Here is a 17,021-nt window from a genome sequence, read left to right as displayed (position 1 = left end):
TTAAAAGCAAACTCCCTCTCTATCCCTCCCTACCCCTCTCTCTCATCACTTCTTTGCTTTTGTGCCCCCTTCTCTCTCCTTATCCCATCTCTTCTCTTTCTCTCTTATCTCCAGAGGTGCACTCTGTCTCCCTTCTCTTCCCCCAATAAAATCCACTATATGAGAGCTGTCTGCATGGTGTGTCTCTCTCTCCAACTTGCCAAGATCTCTCTCTCTCACACACAGTTTAACATTCACAGGAAACAAAAGGCTGAAGATTCCTTCCAGATTAATAGAGATCAGATTTGACCATGGGAGACTTCCTGAGTATTTTGGCTAAGTAGTGGAGGAAGCCAAAATAGACTACAAGAGATGTGACGTGCAAGCTGATTCCTTGACATGGGGACAGCTTTAAAATGAGATGAGATATGATAAATCTTGTTGGCTACAGAGTCCTCCTGACTTAATATTAACATGTCATCCTTTCATATTACATGGATAGAGATTTATTTTACAGTTTGATTATATAATGCAAATAGATTTATAAAGTTGACAGATGTCTTTTACCTGCTCAAACATAAAACAAAAAATCATCTTTAACTGACTTGTGCACACTTCAAATTCAATACTTGTGTTAATGCAGATATGTTACCATTGAAAGTTTATGTGTTTTCAGAGAAGGGGACCAGGCACCAATGAAAACAGGTGTCCCAGGTGATCCATCATCTCAGAGTCCCTCTGTGGCAGTTTCCTCAGAGCTCTGCATCCAAAACAGATTCAACACTGCTGGATGATATGGTCCAGCCTCACAGAGTACTCCAGCCAGTACTTCAGATGAGCTGCACACTTTCTGTTGCACAGAGACTATACAACAAATGATACATCTAACTCTCTCAGGACTTGATGATTATTCTAATTTTTCTAGGGTCCTCTAAAGATGCCAGTGCCTGCAGACAACTGGAAGCAGTCTGGAAAATACAGAGTCCATATTTCCAAGAGGTGAAATGGGTGGTTTTTGTCATTCAGTTGGATATAGATGTTTATTGTTATTTACGAGATTGGTCACAAGCTGTTATTGATAATACTCAGAAAAAAAGCTAAACAAAGAGATTAGATTCAGGGATCATTTTGTAAAGGGAAAAGAGAGACTATAGTATAGAAGTGATGGGATAAAAGGGTGGAATATTGAGTCTAATTTTTTAAAGGAATTTTTATTAGAGTAAACCAAGAATACAAATTCTGGATACACTACCAAGAGATTGAATGACCCACCTTAGTAGGAATATACTCAAAGGCCGTGGGTGTTCAAATTGACCTTAGAAAAACCTTGACAAGGTGGAAGATTGACTGGGTCTTCATTCCTGTACATTTGGTGCAAGAATAATCTCGATTTAGTTAACACACTTGATTGGCAGCACTGTAGTCTACCTTTCCTTCTTAGAAAATGCTGTATTTTTAATTTAACTTTTTTCAACATATGAAACTGGCAGAAAATATTACCAGACAGAAAGTATAAGATTGAGCATGATGTACTGAAATGTGTATGTATGATATGGTGATAGAGCAAATTTTAAATAACCATTAGTCTCAAATATTTTATATAGTATGGATTTTTGTATATTGATATAAATTTAATATGATTTTCTTTAGAAAAATACTCTACATATGTTTCTTTTTTTTTTCTTTTTGTCAATTATAAATATATATAATTTGGGGGGGGTGCTTTTGACTCAGGATTTAAAAACTGGAATGGCGAAGGTGACAGCAGCTGATTGGGGTAAGCATCCCCCAAGTTTTACAATGTGACAATGTGGCTGAGGACTTGGAGTGCATTTTTGTTGTTGCTACAGGAAGTCCCTTGTCCTCTGCAGAGCAGCACCACACCCTACGGAAAGGATGGCCCAGTTCACTCTGAGTGCATGCAAGGGAGGAAGCAGCACCGCTTTTGTGTAAATTATGTACTCCAAAAAGTCATCCACCCTAATCCTCTGCTTTTCATTTTGAATGGTCAGCCACTATGCCTGGCCCCCCATGCCTGACTCTCTAACTTGAGATGTAAGGAGGCTTTTGGTCTCCCTGGGAGTGGGTTGTGTTGTCAAGGCAGCCAGAGCTTACCTGTTCATAGACTTGAGACCAGTTTAATAAACGAGTACACCTTACCAACAAGAAAAAAAAAAAAAAAAAAAAAAAAAAAAGGAAGACTGGTCCGACTCTTTAGCCCTTCCAAATGGGACCAGAAAGGGGTGGCTATGGAACAATTTAAGTGTGCCCCTAGCAGGGAATACAAGTACAAAAGATGACTAAATGAAAAATGAAATACAAAAGCAGCCTTGAAAAATCTCTGCAGAAGTCAACCCAACTGATCTAAATTTATACAAGGTAAAGCTTTGTCATCTAAGTACTAAATGTCAAACCAATCCCTACCATCTCCCTTTCCCATAAGATACAAGACCCAAGATGCTGCTACACTAATTCCAGTCATTAGTTGAAAACACAGTTAAGGGATTTTGGATTCAGTCATCAGAGTACCAATTTAAATGATTTTTGTAAACATTTTGATAAAGGCCACAGGACACTCATCACATTGTTCAGATGCCCAGTGGCAGGACTTCCAGATGAGACCAAATAGGTCACATAAAACCAATAAGATACTGTAGAGATAAAGCCAATATGACTAAATCCAAAGCAGAGCACACGAAGGACCTCATGTATAATACAAACCAGCTTAATAAATAAGGGGACAGAGGGGTCAGGACCCTGGGAGAGTTTTAGTTCCCGGTGGCTCGTTCATAGCCTTCTCTGAGACTCCACGGCCACTTCCACTTGGGCAAGTCTAATGGTGCGGCCATGAAGTTTGTAGCCATCTTGTCGTACTAATGCCACAGTGCCAGGCTGTACCTCAACACCTGCTGGCATGTGACAGATGAGTTCATGCTCATGAGGGTCGTATTTGTCACCAATGGGCGTCATTTTCTCTAGGCCATGCTTGGCAAACACACTTTTCAGCTTTGCTTCTAAAAGAGACAGTCCTTGAAAGACTTTTTCCAGAGTAAGCTTGTGGTCCTCAGGTTTGGCTCCTTCTGAAAAGCACTCAGCAGTCTTCTCCAAAATGTCTGCCACCTCCAAGTCCTTACAGAAGCTTTGGATTCCAAATATCTTGGCGTCTTCCACACATCTTTGGGTTCGTCTCCTTATGTTTTCAGAATCAGCAACAGCTCTCTGGTATCTTAGTGTTAAATCTTGGACTTCTTTTTCCAGTTTAACAGCTTTTAGCCTTAAGGCTTGTTCAGCAAGGGAGGGACCAAGTACATCAGGAGGGTCCTCAGAACTGCAGTCTTCCCCAGCCGTTCTTGGGGTGGCAGTGCTGAATGGGTGGAGCCATCCCCGGCTCTGCGACACGGTCCCGGAGGCCAGGAGGCGCTGCAGCCGCTGCACCGCCCACAACCTCTACATATGTTTCTATTCTCATTTAATGTATTGTACCTATGTAGCTCCTTTAAAAATATAATGTAAAGTTCTAATCCTTAAAAGCTATTATTACAAACTCTTTAGGATAATTAACAAAAGCAAGTTAGTAGTTAGTCATATGTAAAAATCAAACCAGTGGTCATTTTAGGTATGTTTTGAAGGTTAAGCATATATATTTTAAACAGATAGATAGTCTTCAAATACTTCAAAGACCTATAGAATATGCCATTTTAAATGTTTTAATAATATAAAAACTGTTCATGACAGTGAGACATGTCTGCTCCTGCAGCACCAATCTACTTTAGAGAAGATGATGGGCATTAAAGAACCTTCATATGGAGTTTTCTTTCTCTGTGGCACAGGTTAGCCACTGAGCAAGAAACTGCCCTTTCTTCGATTGCTGACATTATGCTATCCAAATTGGACAAGCAGGACACAAAAGAAGGCAACGTTCAAACTTTACCAAGACAGGGTAGGACTGTCTTTCAAAAATTCCTGCATCACATACACACACACACACACACACACACAAAAAAAAAAAAAAAAAAAAAAAAAAAACCTCTCAGATTTTCCAGGCCTATGGGCCAAAGATGGATGCCCCAATGTTGCAGAGGAACAATGAGTGACTATCCAAGCAGCCAGCTGTCTCTATTATTCTTTATAGTTTTGGAAGTTGTTTGCAATGCACTTCCTGTTTATTAACATAATATTATATCCTCCAGGGTCTTGACGGAATTGAAAACTAGATAGTCTTGGTTATAGTTTTCTTTATTTATGGTAGTAGGTAAATTAGATACAGAACTTTGGACTTACCAAGATAGGATTAAAAAATGGAGTATTTTCTAGGAAATTGCCAAATACAAATGGATTTAACATTGTAAATGTAATTCTTTTTTTTGTAAATGTAATTCTTATCTGATAATCATTATTGTTGCGTTATGGTTTTACTGTGTTCAAATAAATCCTTTTCTTTTTATTTAGATAAAAAGGGGAAATGTTGTGGAATAATCTTTTTATACACTGGGAAGATATGTTTTTTCTAAGGCAACTTTTGCTTGGTTTCATAAAAAGGTAACAGCCATTAGCTAGGCAGGAGGTATAGGCAAGAAGTCTGGAAGGAAGGGCAGAGTCACCAGTGGATGAAAGGGTACAGAGATGCAACAAAAGAGGTAAAAATCATAAGTTATTTGGCAACAAATAGATGAATAGAAATGGAGTAATTTAAGTCATAAAAGCTAGTTTGAAACAGGCCTAAGATATTGTTCAAGCTTTCATAATTAATAAGAAGTCTCTGTGGATTAATTTTGGAGCAGGATATGTGGACAGAAATATCAACCTACAACATGTAAAGTTTCTCTATGTTCCCAATATGAAAACTGTTCTAAAAGGGTAGGGATTAGAAGGTAAATTGAATTTTCTTACACTCAAGACTTAAAGTGTATTAATTTGAAGTTAGTCATATTTTATGAGTACCTACTCAATGTTATGATTAATCAATAAAACCTTAAAAAAAACACTTCTTTCTTAGAGTCCTTTAGAATGTTTACCTACTTATGTTTACATAAGGTTTTACCCACAGGAAGAATACTGAATATAAAAATCAGAAAGCTAAGATGCATGAGAAAGGCTTATTATAATACCATAGTTGATATGTGAAGATAAATTACAATTAGCTTTGATTTATCAAATAATCTACTTAGTCTATTATGTTCAACAGCATATAACCAAAGCTGGATGGAAGCATGCTGTCTACTGCTTTAAATTGTAATCATGCAGAAAATAAATGGAATTTGAATTTTTCAGTTTTTATAACAATAACTAAAGAGAATATGTACAGAGAAAGAAGAGTCAAAATAAAAAACAATCTTTATTTGCTGTCACTATTCTAATTATACCCATATGACTGTTTGCTCAAAGTAGAGCAGAGAAAACTTTGTAATGAAAGTGTGCATTATTCCTTGCACATTAATATAATAAATTATCAGGTCAGGGAGTTAGAGTGCCCTTTGGGTCAATAGGCCACTTAAGCATCTAGTTAAATTTATATGAGTACATTGCTGGAAAGATAATTGTAATCATATAAAATGACTCAGTTCAATGATTCCAATGTGGCTTAAAGATAATGAATCTTTTGTATCATTCATCTTGGGAATATTAACATTATTGAGTCTTATGACTGCTAATGAGCTTTTTGCAAGGAAAAAGCATAAATTACAGACATGATATTTTGATTGTTATAAGGATGATGCTTTAAAAAGCAATTAGTATGCCTGTGAGTAAATAGCAGATTTGAAATTGACTTTGATCACAAGGAAACTGAATATTTCAAGCATCATAACCATTTTATGAAAATTAATCCCTTAGTAAAGCTAGAAAAGTTGCAGAAGTTTTAAATAAAATACAACTAAGAAGATTGTCATGTATCAGTAGCAGAAGAGTTCTGGAAAGATAAGGGGAAGGATCTATTAGTATATGGATAATCAACTTCTATTAGAAAGTGAGAAGTAAAAGGTCTACTATGTAGAATCCCAGAAACCTTATAGGAAAATATAAACATGACATTTATGGAATTAATTGAACTGTATATATGAGGTGTGTGAATGTGTGCATGCCTCTGTGTGCTCTGTGTGTGTGTGTGTGTGTGTGTGTGTGTGTGTGTGTGTGTGTGTGTGTGTACTCACTTTTTGTGCCTTCACTTGATGGGTGGATATTCTTAGGAGTTAATAGCTAACATAGGAAAACAATCTCTGCTTCTTTGGTTTTGGAAAATTAGTTCACTCTAATAAAAAATGCAAGAGTGAGATGTATTAGAATAGTTTAATGGATGATAAACGTCTTGGAATTTCAAAAGGGGGTCTATTTCACTGATGCTAAGACTGCAGGTTTATCACAGACTCTGGCATAGAAGCGATATTTGATCCCAGCATTTTTGAATCAGGATTTTTTTTGTGTGTGTGAACTCCAGGCCAGTCTGGGCTACATAGCAAGTTTTTGGGAAGCCAAAGCTATATAGTAAGATCCTGTTTCATGCAAACAAACAAACAAAAATAGGATTGTATTTTATCTTATGTAGCAGCAATAACAGAAAGAATAATTGTATTTTGTGCCTCAGATAAAATTTATAAAATGTGGACCAAAAGTTTTACTGACAAAAGGACTAAAATGGGTAGAATATAGATATAAAATTGGATATAATTTGTCATTTCTTTCTTCCATATTTTCTCTCCATTTTTCTTCTAGTCATTCACATTAAACTAGATGCAACCCTGCCTCATTGTCAGGGACCAAACATGGACCATGGCAAAGTACTAGCTAGGCCAGAGAACAAGCCCCTGCCCTAAACCAGATACCCCCAAAGATAAAGAACAGGTCAGGCAGGTCAGGTAGCATAGCAACAGAACAATGGGCCCTGTCCAGTGACCTTACCACCTAGCAGCCTCACAACTTGCACGTAGTCCTTCACCTGCACGTCCCCCTTCACCTGCACATATGGCACATCATAGTGCACCCCTTCCCTCCTTCCTGCCCCCTCTCATGCTATATAAGCCTTGCTGAGGAGAATAAAATTTGTAGCATGATCAGAACACTTGTCTTGCTGTCTTTTCTTGTGTTTCCCCCATCCCTTTCATTCTCTCCCGCAGGTGGGTCGCCCCTGTTGACACCCCGCTGGCCAGGGCACCTCATCACAAGTGTTCTTTGTGTCTAGTCGAAGGACATAATGCAGAAACATCATTGGAACTCCAAATTTCTCCTGCCTGAAGAAGCCCACCTTCTCTTCAGCATTCAGAAAACAGATTTGGCTTGGGCCCGGGATTCTATTTTATACATGCAGTTTTAAGAAAGTCATTTGTTATTTCAGAAGATATCATCACATGGAGCCCATAAAACGGAATTGTGGAGACTAAATCAGGGTATTTTGTAAGACATTACTGAGGTACTGCAAAAATACTCAATAAAATATTGGCAAACCGACTCCCAGAACACATAAAAAAAATTGTCCACCATGATCAAGTAGGCTACATCCCAGAGATGCAAGGATGGTTCAACATATGAAAATTTGTCAATGTAATATACCATATAAAAACAAACTGAAGGAAAAAAAAACACATGATCATTTCATTAGGTGCTGGAAAGGCCTTTGACAAAATTCAACACCCCTTCATGATAAAGGTCTTGGAGAGACCAGGAATACAAGGAACATACCTAAACATAATAAAGGCAATTTACAGCAAGTCAACAGCCAACATGAAATTAAATGGAGAGAAACTCAAAGTGATTCCATTAAAATCAGGGGTGGGAAATGGAGGGTAGGGGGTGGGGGATGAGAACAAAAGGGAATGGGATGGTTGAGCTGGAACAGGGATGGAGTTCGAAAGCAATGAAAGATATACCATGATGGATGGGGACATCATGGAGACAGAGAGAAACCCAGTGCTAGGGAATTTCCAGGAAGCCCCAAGGATGACTCCAGCTTGGACTACTAGAAATATTGGAGAGGGTGCCTGAACTTAACTGGCTTGCTCCAGTGATCATATTGGTGAATACCCTAACTGTCATCAAAGAGCTTTTCTCAAAATACTGATGGAGGCAGATGCAGAGATCCACAGCCAAAGACCAGGCAGAGCTCCAGGAGTCCAGTAGGAGAGAAAGAGGAGGAATTCTATGAGCAAGTGCATGGATCATGATGGGGAAACCTGCAGAGAGGAATAAACCAAACTAGTGGGAACTCATGAAAGTTGGATCAGTGGCTGTGGAGCCTGCATGGGACTGGACTAGGCCCTCTGCAAGGCAAAGTAATTGTGTAGCTTGATCTGCTTGGGGGGCACCCTGGCGGTAGGATCAGAATCCATCCCTGGTGCATGAGTGGGCTTGTTGGAGTCCACTACCTAGCCTTCCATACATTTACTATGAATTATTATATTAATTATGTTTGTATAAAATATTTATGTTAAAATACATTGTACAAATTTTAAAGTCAATATACTTATTCTAAAAATGCAAGTTTTGAATTATTTCTTTTGTTTTTTTTTTGTTTTTTTTTTATATTATACATGTTTTCAAAGCTAACCATTTGGTATTGGATACCCAGTTGGTGTGCTTTTTGTTGAGTAAGACTATTTCTCCTTTTTACAGCATTCTCTCATTGCCAGTCATTTTTTTGTGTAGGACTGAAATTTCTTTGGACTTCTCTCCATTCACATAAGCATGTCTATTGTTGTCCTTGTTCAGTCTTATTGGTGAGACTTATGGGTGTAGCTCCTGAAATTCTTAGTAGGAACAATCTCAGAGTAAACTCACTGATTGTCTGACTCTTTTCAGCCCCCAACTCATACCCCACTTCTTCTCTCCATCCCAACACTCTGCTTCTGCAATGATCCCCGAGCCTTTAGGTGTCAGCATAGTTTTGTAGTTGTATATACTAGGACTGGGTTCTACAATTCTAATTTTTAATTAGTTGTGGCTTTCTATATTGGTCTCTATCTGTTGCAAAAACCAAACAAGTTTCTTTGATGAGGTTGCTGACTACACTTATATGTGCCTATGAAACAGATATTTAGAATATAGATAGGCATTATGCTAGTTTAGTAAAGTGGTGGTCATAGGATGTTCTCCAAGATCTGTGACTTTACTAGCCCCGGGCAGTTGGCTGACTTTAAAGTACTAGGTGTAATTTTCCTCTTGTTGAGATGATCTTAATGATCAGCATGGCAGGATAACCCTAAGGATGCAGCATTAGTACACATGTCCTAATGGTAAAAAACAGCTCTTTAATTGTATTCAATTATTTCTGCAACATAAAGTATAATGTCAAAGATCATTATCTTTATCATTATTTTAAAATTAATTATATTAATACTGGGGGATATTTTAATTTAGTCATAAAAAATTGGATACACAAAACTATCATAAAATGTACTAAGGTAATTTGACATTAACATGCATTGTTTTTAAATAAACTTTTTTTTTTAATTTGAGGAATTCATTCATGAAAAGTGTACTTGCATCCTTTCTATTACAACTCTCCCACATGTTCCCTCAACCACAATCACCTATTCTCAAATTTATATGACCTCTTTTCTATATTTTATGTTTGTATTTGTTAGTTTTTTTTTTTGTTGTTGTTGCTGTGATTAAACATCATGTCCAGAGCAACTTATAGAAGGTAGAGTGTATTTTGGCTTAGGCTTCCAGAGGAACAAGAGTCCAATCGGTGGGAAATCATGACAGTACAGAGAAAGCAGGTCTGCTGGAGCAGGAAGTTCATTGTGGACAACTTCAGTGACAAGCAGGAGGCACAGAGAGAAAAGGAAAAGCTGGGAAGGCATTTTACTCTCCATGTCTGCTCCCAGTAACATCCTTTTTCAGCCAGTTGGCACCACTTATATATCCATAACCATTGCTACCAAATGAGAACCAAATGTTCAAATGCACAAGACTATGTGGCCTTTTAGAGTTGGATTAAATGCATTATGATGTAGTCATGTGGCCTATGGAGGCCACATAAAATGTTTATCATTAGCTTCAGTATTGGAAGCTACTCTTTTCCAGTAAGAAGTACTTCTTGGGGAGTTTTGTGTGAAGCAGTCTTGCTGTGTAAGAAGTATGTCACTGGATGCAACTGTTAAGTTTAAAAATGCTACTTGCAGTTTATTCTTTCTTCTTCATGATTTCAGTTCAGGTTGGGAGCGCTCAGCTTCCCGTTCCCACCACCATCCATGCCTGCTGCTTGCTATTATGACTTTATTTGGCCGTGATGCATCATGGGCTCCTATTCCTCTAGCAGAATAAGCCAAAATAAATCCACTCTTCCTTAAGTTGCCTTGATAATGATGTTTTATTACAGAAAGATAACTAATTATGTTTGATTGCTGTAAAGAGACACTATGAAAGTATCACCATTAAGAGACACCTCATAAAAGGAAACATCTAATTGGGGCTTCCTTACAGGTTCAGAGGTTTAGTCTATTATCACCATGCCTAGAAGCATGGCAGCACACAGGCAGAAATGGTGCTTGAGAAGTAGGTGAGAGCTACATCCAGATGGGCTGACCCAAGAAGAGACTCTGGGCTTGGCATGGGCTTTTGAAGACTAGGAGTCCACTCCCAATGACACTCTTCCTCCACACCCACTAATCCTTTCAAATAGTGCCACTCCCTTGTGACAAAGCACTCAAATCTATAATCTTATAGGTGGACATTCTTAGTCAAATCATATATATATGTGGACATATTTTGCTTTATTTTCATTTTTTTTATGTTTGATCCCTCAGGATTGTGATCTCATCCTGATTAAAAAAGAAAAAAATAATTAAATAAATTAATTCTCTCTCCCTCAATAGCCATTGACTCAGGTAGCTCTTCATCTGGCAATAGCTTTTTTTAAACATACAAAATTCAAATCATGGTAAATGAAGACCACATGAGAAAAGAAAGAAACAAAGAGCTAAAGAGGCCCACAGAAATCCACAAAGATACCCCCACAAAAGACTGCTGGCAATGGTCGAGAGACAGCCAGGACTGACCTACTCTGGTGATGGGATGGCCAAACACCCTAATAGCTGTGCCATAAACCCCATCCAAGGACTGAGGAATCTGGATGCAGACATCCATGGCTAGGCCCCGGGTGGAGCGCTGGGAATCTGATTAGTGAGAAAGAGGAGGGTTTATATGAGCGAGAATTGTTGAAACCAAGGTTGGATAAAGCACAGGGACAAATAACCAAACAAATGGAAATACATGAACTATGAACCAAATCCTGAGGGGCCCCCAACTGGATCAGGCCCTCTGAATAGGTGAGACAGTTGATTGGCTTGTTCTGTTTGGGAGGCATCTAGGCAGTGGTACCAGGTCCTGGGCTCGTTGCATGAGTTAGCTATTTGAAACCTGGGACTTATGCAGCGACGCTTGACTCAATCTGGGAGGAGGGGACTGGACCTGCCTGGACTGAGTCTATCAGGTCAATCCCAGTCCTCGGGGGAGACCTTGATCTGGAGGAGGTGGGAATGGGAGGTGTGCTGGGGCGAAGGGGAGGGGGGCTGGAAGGGAGAGAACAAGGGAATCTGTGGCTATTATGTAGAACCAAATAGTAGTGTAAAATAAATAATAATAATAAAAAAAAGAAAAAAGAAAAAAATTCAAATCATTGTAAATGTATTAATATTATTCCTATAATATATTTTATTGACTTTGGATTTCAAGATCTTAAAAATTTTGTTTTTCAAAGTATAGTTTATAATGCTTTATATATAATTTGTAGCCCATCTGGCTAAATTGAAATTAACTATAAACAAATCTGTAGGTAGATATGATTTATGGCTGATGAATTTTATTGGCATAGAAATTTAAATAAATATAATTACTTATTAAAATAATACCTAGTTTGAGTGTGCATTTCATTCAAATGATTAAATGTTTTTAGAATATACTTAGAAAAATTGATCCATTTGAGAGGTTTTTAAGACTAATTTTGAATGGAAAGAAATATGAACTTGAATTGTATTGTAAAATATCTGATAAAGATGAAACTTAAATATGATATTATAACCAACTGTTCGGTGGCAATTTAAACCTTTCCAAAAGTGTGGGATAATGGGGTTTCTGAAAAGATAGGCTATATTCAATATAATTGAAGTGATGTTAGAACAGATGAGACTCTCCTGTTGAAGCAATGTGAAACTGTCATTGCAATTTTTTCATATTGCAAAAGAAACCCAGCTAGCATATTAAAAAGAGTGAGATGGTTCATATAATTTAAGATTAAATTTTAAACAGTTCTTAAGCACTAATATTATTCTTACTTCCTTTGTATACCTTTCTATCATTTACATTATCAAATGTGTTTACTTCCACCAAAGCAAGAGACTTTGAGAATATTGAGATTTATTCCTTAGAAAAACAAATATGCAATTGAAAACATGGATGTGAAAATATAATTACAAAGTGATTTCTACTGCTGCCTTCTCAATCTACAGAAAGTTAATTTGCTTTTTTATTTAGAGTTTAGTACCAAAGGAGAAGTATAAATTTGCAACAACTGTATTTTTTAATTAAACCATGAAAGTGGTGATTTTTTCATCTGTTCATCAAATATAAGATTATAAATTCTGAGTATTAGACTTATGTTTTTAAATAATATGATTTTTGTTGTACTACTTGTCCTGACATTATAAGAATTAAATATATAAATTATACTTTATTGAATTTCAAGTAGATTATCTCAGAGAACTATAACAAATTAATTTATTTTCAAAATATGGGAAAAAAGGAGATAGAGTATCATGATAAAAATTCTGTAATAGAAAATGTTTTAATAAAGATAAAGATATTCAGGGTAGACTGCAGAAAAGTTAGGTAAGGTGTTTTAGTTGTTGTATTGGATCTGTTAGGATGAATTTTGCAGAGTTGTCAAGAGCATAAAGGGCATAAAAGTTAAAAAAAAGAATAAGTTTAGAAAGAAGTAACTATGGCTTCTGTCAGCTCCAACAGTGTTTTAAAATTTAATAGGAAAGAAAAGCATCAGAAAGCAACTGCTTGGCCTTAACAAGTCTGTACATAATGTCAGTGCTCACAAGAAACTGTGTGTTGAATTCTGCAAGGTCTCGCAGTACTATTCTAATGCGAAATTTGAACAGTTGCTAATTTATATAAAATTAATTAAATTTACTCCCTGAGAATAAAATTCAGTTCCCCCAAAATTGTAACATCAAATGTTACAGAAGAAATTCAATCATATATTAAGCATATATAAATATACATTAAACATATATAAACTTATATTAAAATATAAGCTAAGAACATTTTGATACCATTTTATTAAAAATCCACACAGCTACATCTCCCCGTATATGAGTATCAATTGTTTTTGGTTAATAAAATATAACTCATTATTATCTTAATAAGGACAAAGCCTTGAAAAAAAATCATATGACCCCGATTGTACTCAGAAATTAGAAGATAGTCTTTCAATAAATAAACCTGTGCATTTTGTTTGAATGGATATGCTTCTAGCTCTAGGTTTAATTTATGTGTGGTTGAAAGGAAATCATCAATTTTAGTTGACCCTCCCTACCTATCTCCTTTTTACCTTTCCCGTTTGTTTTGGTTGCTTTCCTCTGTGATTGGCCAGGTTGGTCTGTGTGCCCGTGAGATTGAAACTATTTGTTGCCGCATTATAGGTTGCAGTCGTATACAACTAAAGATAATAGCTTCTCCCCTCATACAGTCCATCGGAGACAAATTATTTAGCAATGAAGTGTATTATCCCCTGATAAACTTCCTGCCCTATGGTTAAATGCTGGTTGACAGTGTCTGTCTGGTACAAACCCAGGGTAAGTAATCACGGCTGCTTTGAGTGCATGGTTTCATTGGCTGACTAGATGGAATTTCACTGCTCTTCTTCCCGTTCTTTTGACTGTATTCATTCCTTCTGTCTTCACTTCTGCAATGTTCCCATATCTTCTTGCTAGCCTCCTGACTTCTGTGGGCACTCCAATTTAAACATACATGTGAGCAATCGAACTTAGTACACACATATGAGAGAAAGCATGTGGTATTTGTCTGTCTGGGTCTGAGTTATCTCACTCCAAATGACTATTTTCACTTCCACCCATGAATCTGATGATTTCATAATTGCATCTTTCTTTATAACCAAAAAATTAATTTTTAAAAATATATCACATTTTCACGATCCATTCACAAGCTGATAGACAACTAGGCTGATCCTATTTACTGGTTGTTGTGAATGGGGCAGCAGTAAATATGTTCATGCAATTTCTCTCTGTTAGGCTAGAGATTGACTGGGTATATGCTCAGGACGAGTACAGCTGGATCATTTATTATTTCTAGGTTTTCTAGTACCCTCAAGATTGATTTCCAACCTAACTACATTAGTTTACACTTCCAACAGCAATGCAAAATGGTACCCCATTACCCAGAATACGCAGCATTCACTCCTATTTGTATGCCTGATGATGGACATTCTGACTAGGGTAACATGAAACCTTAATGTAATTTTATGACCTGCATTTCTACAATGGCCAAGGATGTTAAATATCTTTAAAAATGTTTGTTATCCACTTGTATTTTCTCTTTTAAGAACTCTCGTGGCATCTTCCCAGCAGGCAAGAAAAGAGCCAGCCCGGGTCCTTGGGTCTGGCATGTGGGCCTCCTCATTTTAAGAAAATAAGGGGCGGGGAATTGGGAGAGTTAGAGAAGCGGAATGGTTCTTACGCCATGGAAAGACACAAAAAGGAAGAATTTAGATGAAGGGAACTGGGCAGATGTTGGAGGCTAGCTTTCCCCCTGGGTCTATGGCGACGATGATGAGTAGATTGAGGAGGGAGGTCTGTTTTTACCTGGGACCACTGCCATGTTTGGATCAGGCTGCTCCCAAGGGCCATGTGTGGGTCTCGGGTCCTACAGTAGCCAGTAGCCAGGGTCTGTATTGATATCCATGGCTCCTGTTGCAGTGGAGTGCCATGCTCACTCCGGTGGGCTGGGCCACCTCCTGGGTCTGAGTTCGGGTCCATGAGCCATGCTGCCACTGGGGCCCTACTGCTCTGGGGGGGCTTTTGCCATCCCCTGGGCCCATGGTGACAACCAGGCCTAGGCTGCTGCCAAGGACCGTGTCTGTGGCCGTGTGTCTACCTCACCTGAGGTCTGTGCTGATGCCCATGTCCACACGGTGCCACCAAAGGCCAAATGAAGCCTTGGGTCTGGCCTGCATCCTGTGGCCTTATTGGTCCCCAGAGGCCATGCTGCCGTCAGAGCCATCCTGATCTGAGTGCCTGGAACTACCACCCAGAACAAGGATGTCAGAACCAGGCTAAGCTGATGCATGAGGCCATGTCTCTGTCCGTGGCCCAACTGCAGCTGTGGGCTGCATTGAACTCTGTGGCACAGGTTGCCACTAGGGCCTATAGAAAGGTCTGGGATCTGGTCCGGAGCCTGCGGCTTTGGTGGAGTCGGGGGGGGGGGAGCATGTCACAGCAGGGGCCATACAGATATGGGTGACCTGTGCTACTACCCAGGGCTAGCATGTCATCTGGGCCCAGGCTGCTGCCAAGGGCCAAATATGGGTCTGTGGCCTTATAGTGTCCAGGGTTAGGATTGATACACATGGCTCTCTGGTTACCACCAAGAGTCATGAAGAAGCCCAAGGTTAAACCAGCCACCTGAGTCGAAGTTGATATTCGAGGACCAGAATGCATCCATGTCTGAGTGGCCTGTGCTGCTGCTCATTAGCATGGCAATGTCTGGGCCCGAGCTGCAGCTGAGGGCCATGTCAGGGTCTGTGGTCCCACTGAAGCCAGGGTCTGTACTGGTATCCCATGCTCCTGTTGCCATGGAAGGCTATGCAGACACCCAAGATCAAGGGCCAAGTTAGTATCTCAGGGCTATGTTGCCTTGGGGGCAGTGGTGACCTCCAGTTCCAGATGCTGCTAAGGCTCATGAGCAGGCTTTGTGGAACCAACTACCCATGATGGGACACCTCTTGCAGCCTGAGGCAGGGGGAAGCCTTGGATTTGCCTCTACTGAATGTGCCTCCCCATGGGAGGCGTTGCCTTCTTGTGGGTGGGAGTAGGGGGGTTGGGAGGGGGAGGCTGGGGGCGCAGAAGGAGGGAAGAGGGGGAAATTTTGTGTATAATATGAATGAAAACATTTTCTTAATAAAAAATGTTTAGTCTTATAACTCCTTTAAAATCCTTTATAAGACTGTCTTTCATGTAAAATGAATGAAAAAAATTTCTTGAAAAAAAAAGACCGTCTTTCTAGTTAGATAACAATAACCAGTTCTTTCTTTGCAGCTGCAGTTACAGCCATCAATTAGGAAATTGAGATTTATTGCAGGTGTGTTGTTGGAATGACTCTGTTTCTTATTACTTAAGAAAAAGAATGTGATCTTCAAATATAACTCCTACATTCAACATAAAACATTCTGTTGTGTATATATAGCTATAAGAACAAAGATATGCAGAGGAACCAAGATGAGAGAATAAAAAGAATTCAACATGAGAGAATAAAGAAAAGTAGCTACCAAGAAAAAAGGTGTGAATGTGTATTTTTTTTCCTAAAACCCCTCAGATAAAAGTCTTAAGTTTTGGGACACTGTGGACTTTTCCTTTGAGCTCTGTCTGCATCTAGAAGCTGGTTTCCCAGGCTGCAATAACATATTAATTATTATTTTAGCTCAGTAAATGTAAGGTAATCTCATTGATTCGTTTGACAAGCTTCAGGAAGGACAGTCTTAAATTTGTAATTGCTTCAGCTTTTGTGGATCTTATGAAAGATAATCAATAAAATATTCTTTTAATTTTTTATTTTATGATAATGAATTTATACATTTTCTTTTACTTTTTATGCATGGTCATGTATCTTCAAATTCTCTGCTGGTGACCTTCAAAACATTGTAGTTTTGATTGGTATCTCAATGTACTACAGTATGTAGAAAACAATTATTTAGAAAAATTTCCCTTTTCATAATTAAAATGACTATTTTAACATTAAGATATTTTTCTCTTTATAAATTACTGTTAATTTTTATACAATAAATTTTGGTCAAGTTCCTTCCCTAC

At 38.3% G+C, this 17,021-nt stretch overlaps 1 protein-coding gene across 1 annotated transcript; it reads right to left on the bottom strand.

Moving 5' to 3' along the window:
- Nucleotides 1–2,746: 2,746 nt before the first annotated feature.
- LOC114690584 (grpE protein homolog 2, mitochondrial-like) lies at nucleotides 2,747–14,975 on the bottom strand. The gene is made up of 2 exons (XM_037199567.1): nucleotides 14,802–14,975; nucleotides 2,747–3,426 (listed from the first exon to the last, which is right to left on the bottom strand). The coding sequence occupies exons 1-2, from the start codon at nucleotides 14,973–14,975 to the stop codon at nucleotides 2,767–2,769; spliced, it is 834 nt and encodes a 277-aa protein (XP_037055462.1). The 3' UTR covers nucleotides 2,747–2,766.
- Between the last annotated feature and the right edge of the window lie 2,046 nt (nucleotides 14,976–17,021).

This window comes from Peromyscus leucopus, chromosome 16_21, assembly GCF_004664715.2.
Source record: "Peromyscus leucopus breed LL Stock chromosome 16_21, UCI_PerLeu_2.1, whole genome shotgun sequence".
NCBI classification, from domain to species: domain Eukaryota; kingdom Metazoa; phylum Chordata; class Mammalia; order Rodentia; family Cricetidae; genus Peromyscus; species Peromyscus leucopus.
The sequence above is the reverse complement of the archived record's forward strand: the minus strand, read 5'-3'. Positions and strand labels throughout refer to the sequence as shown.

Excerpts from the sequence above, each read along its gene's own strand:
- LOC114690584 (XM_037199567.1), bottom strand. The coding sequence starts at position 14,975 with ATGGACCCGAACTCAGACCCAGGAGGTGGCCCAGCCCACCGGAGTGAG. Across the intron at positions 3,427-14,801 it reads AAACATGGCAGTGGTCCCAG|AGGTTGTGGGCGGTGCAGCG; the intron begins GTAAAAACAGAC and ends AAACATATGTAG.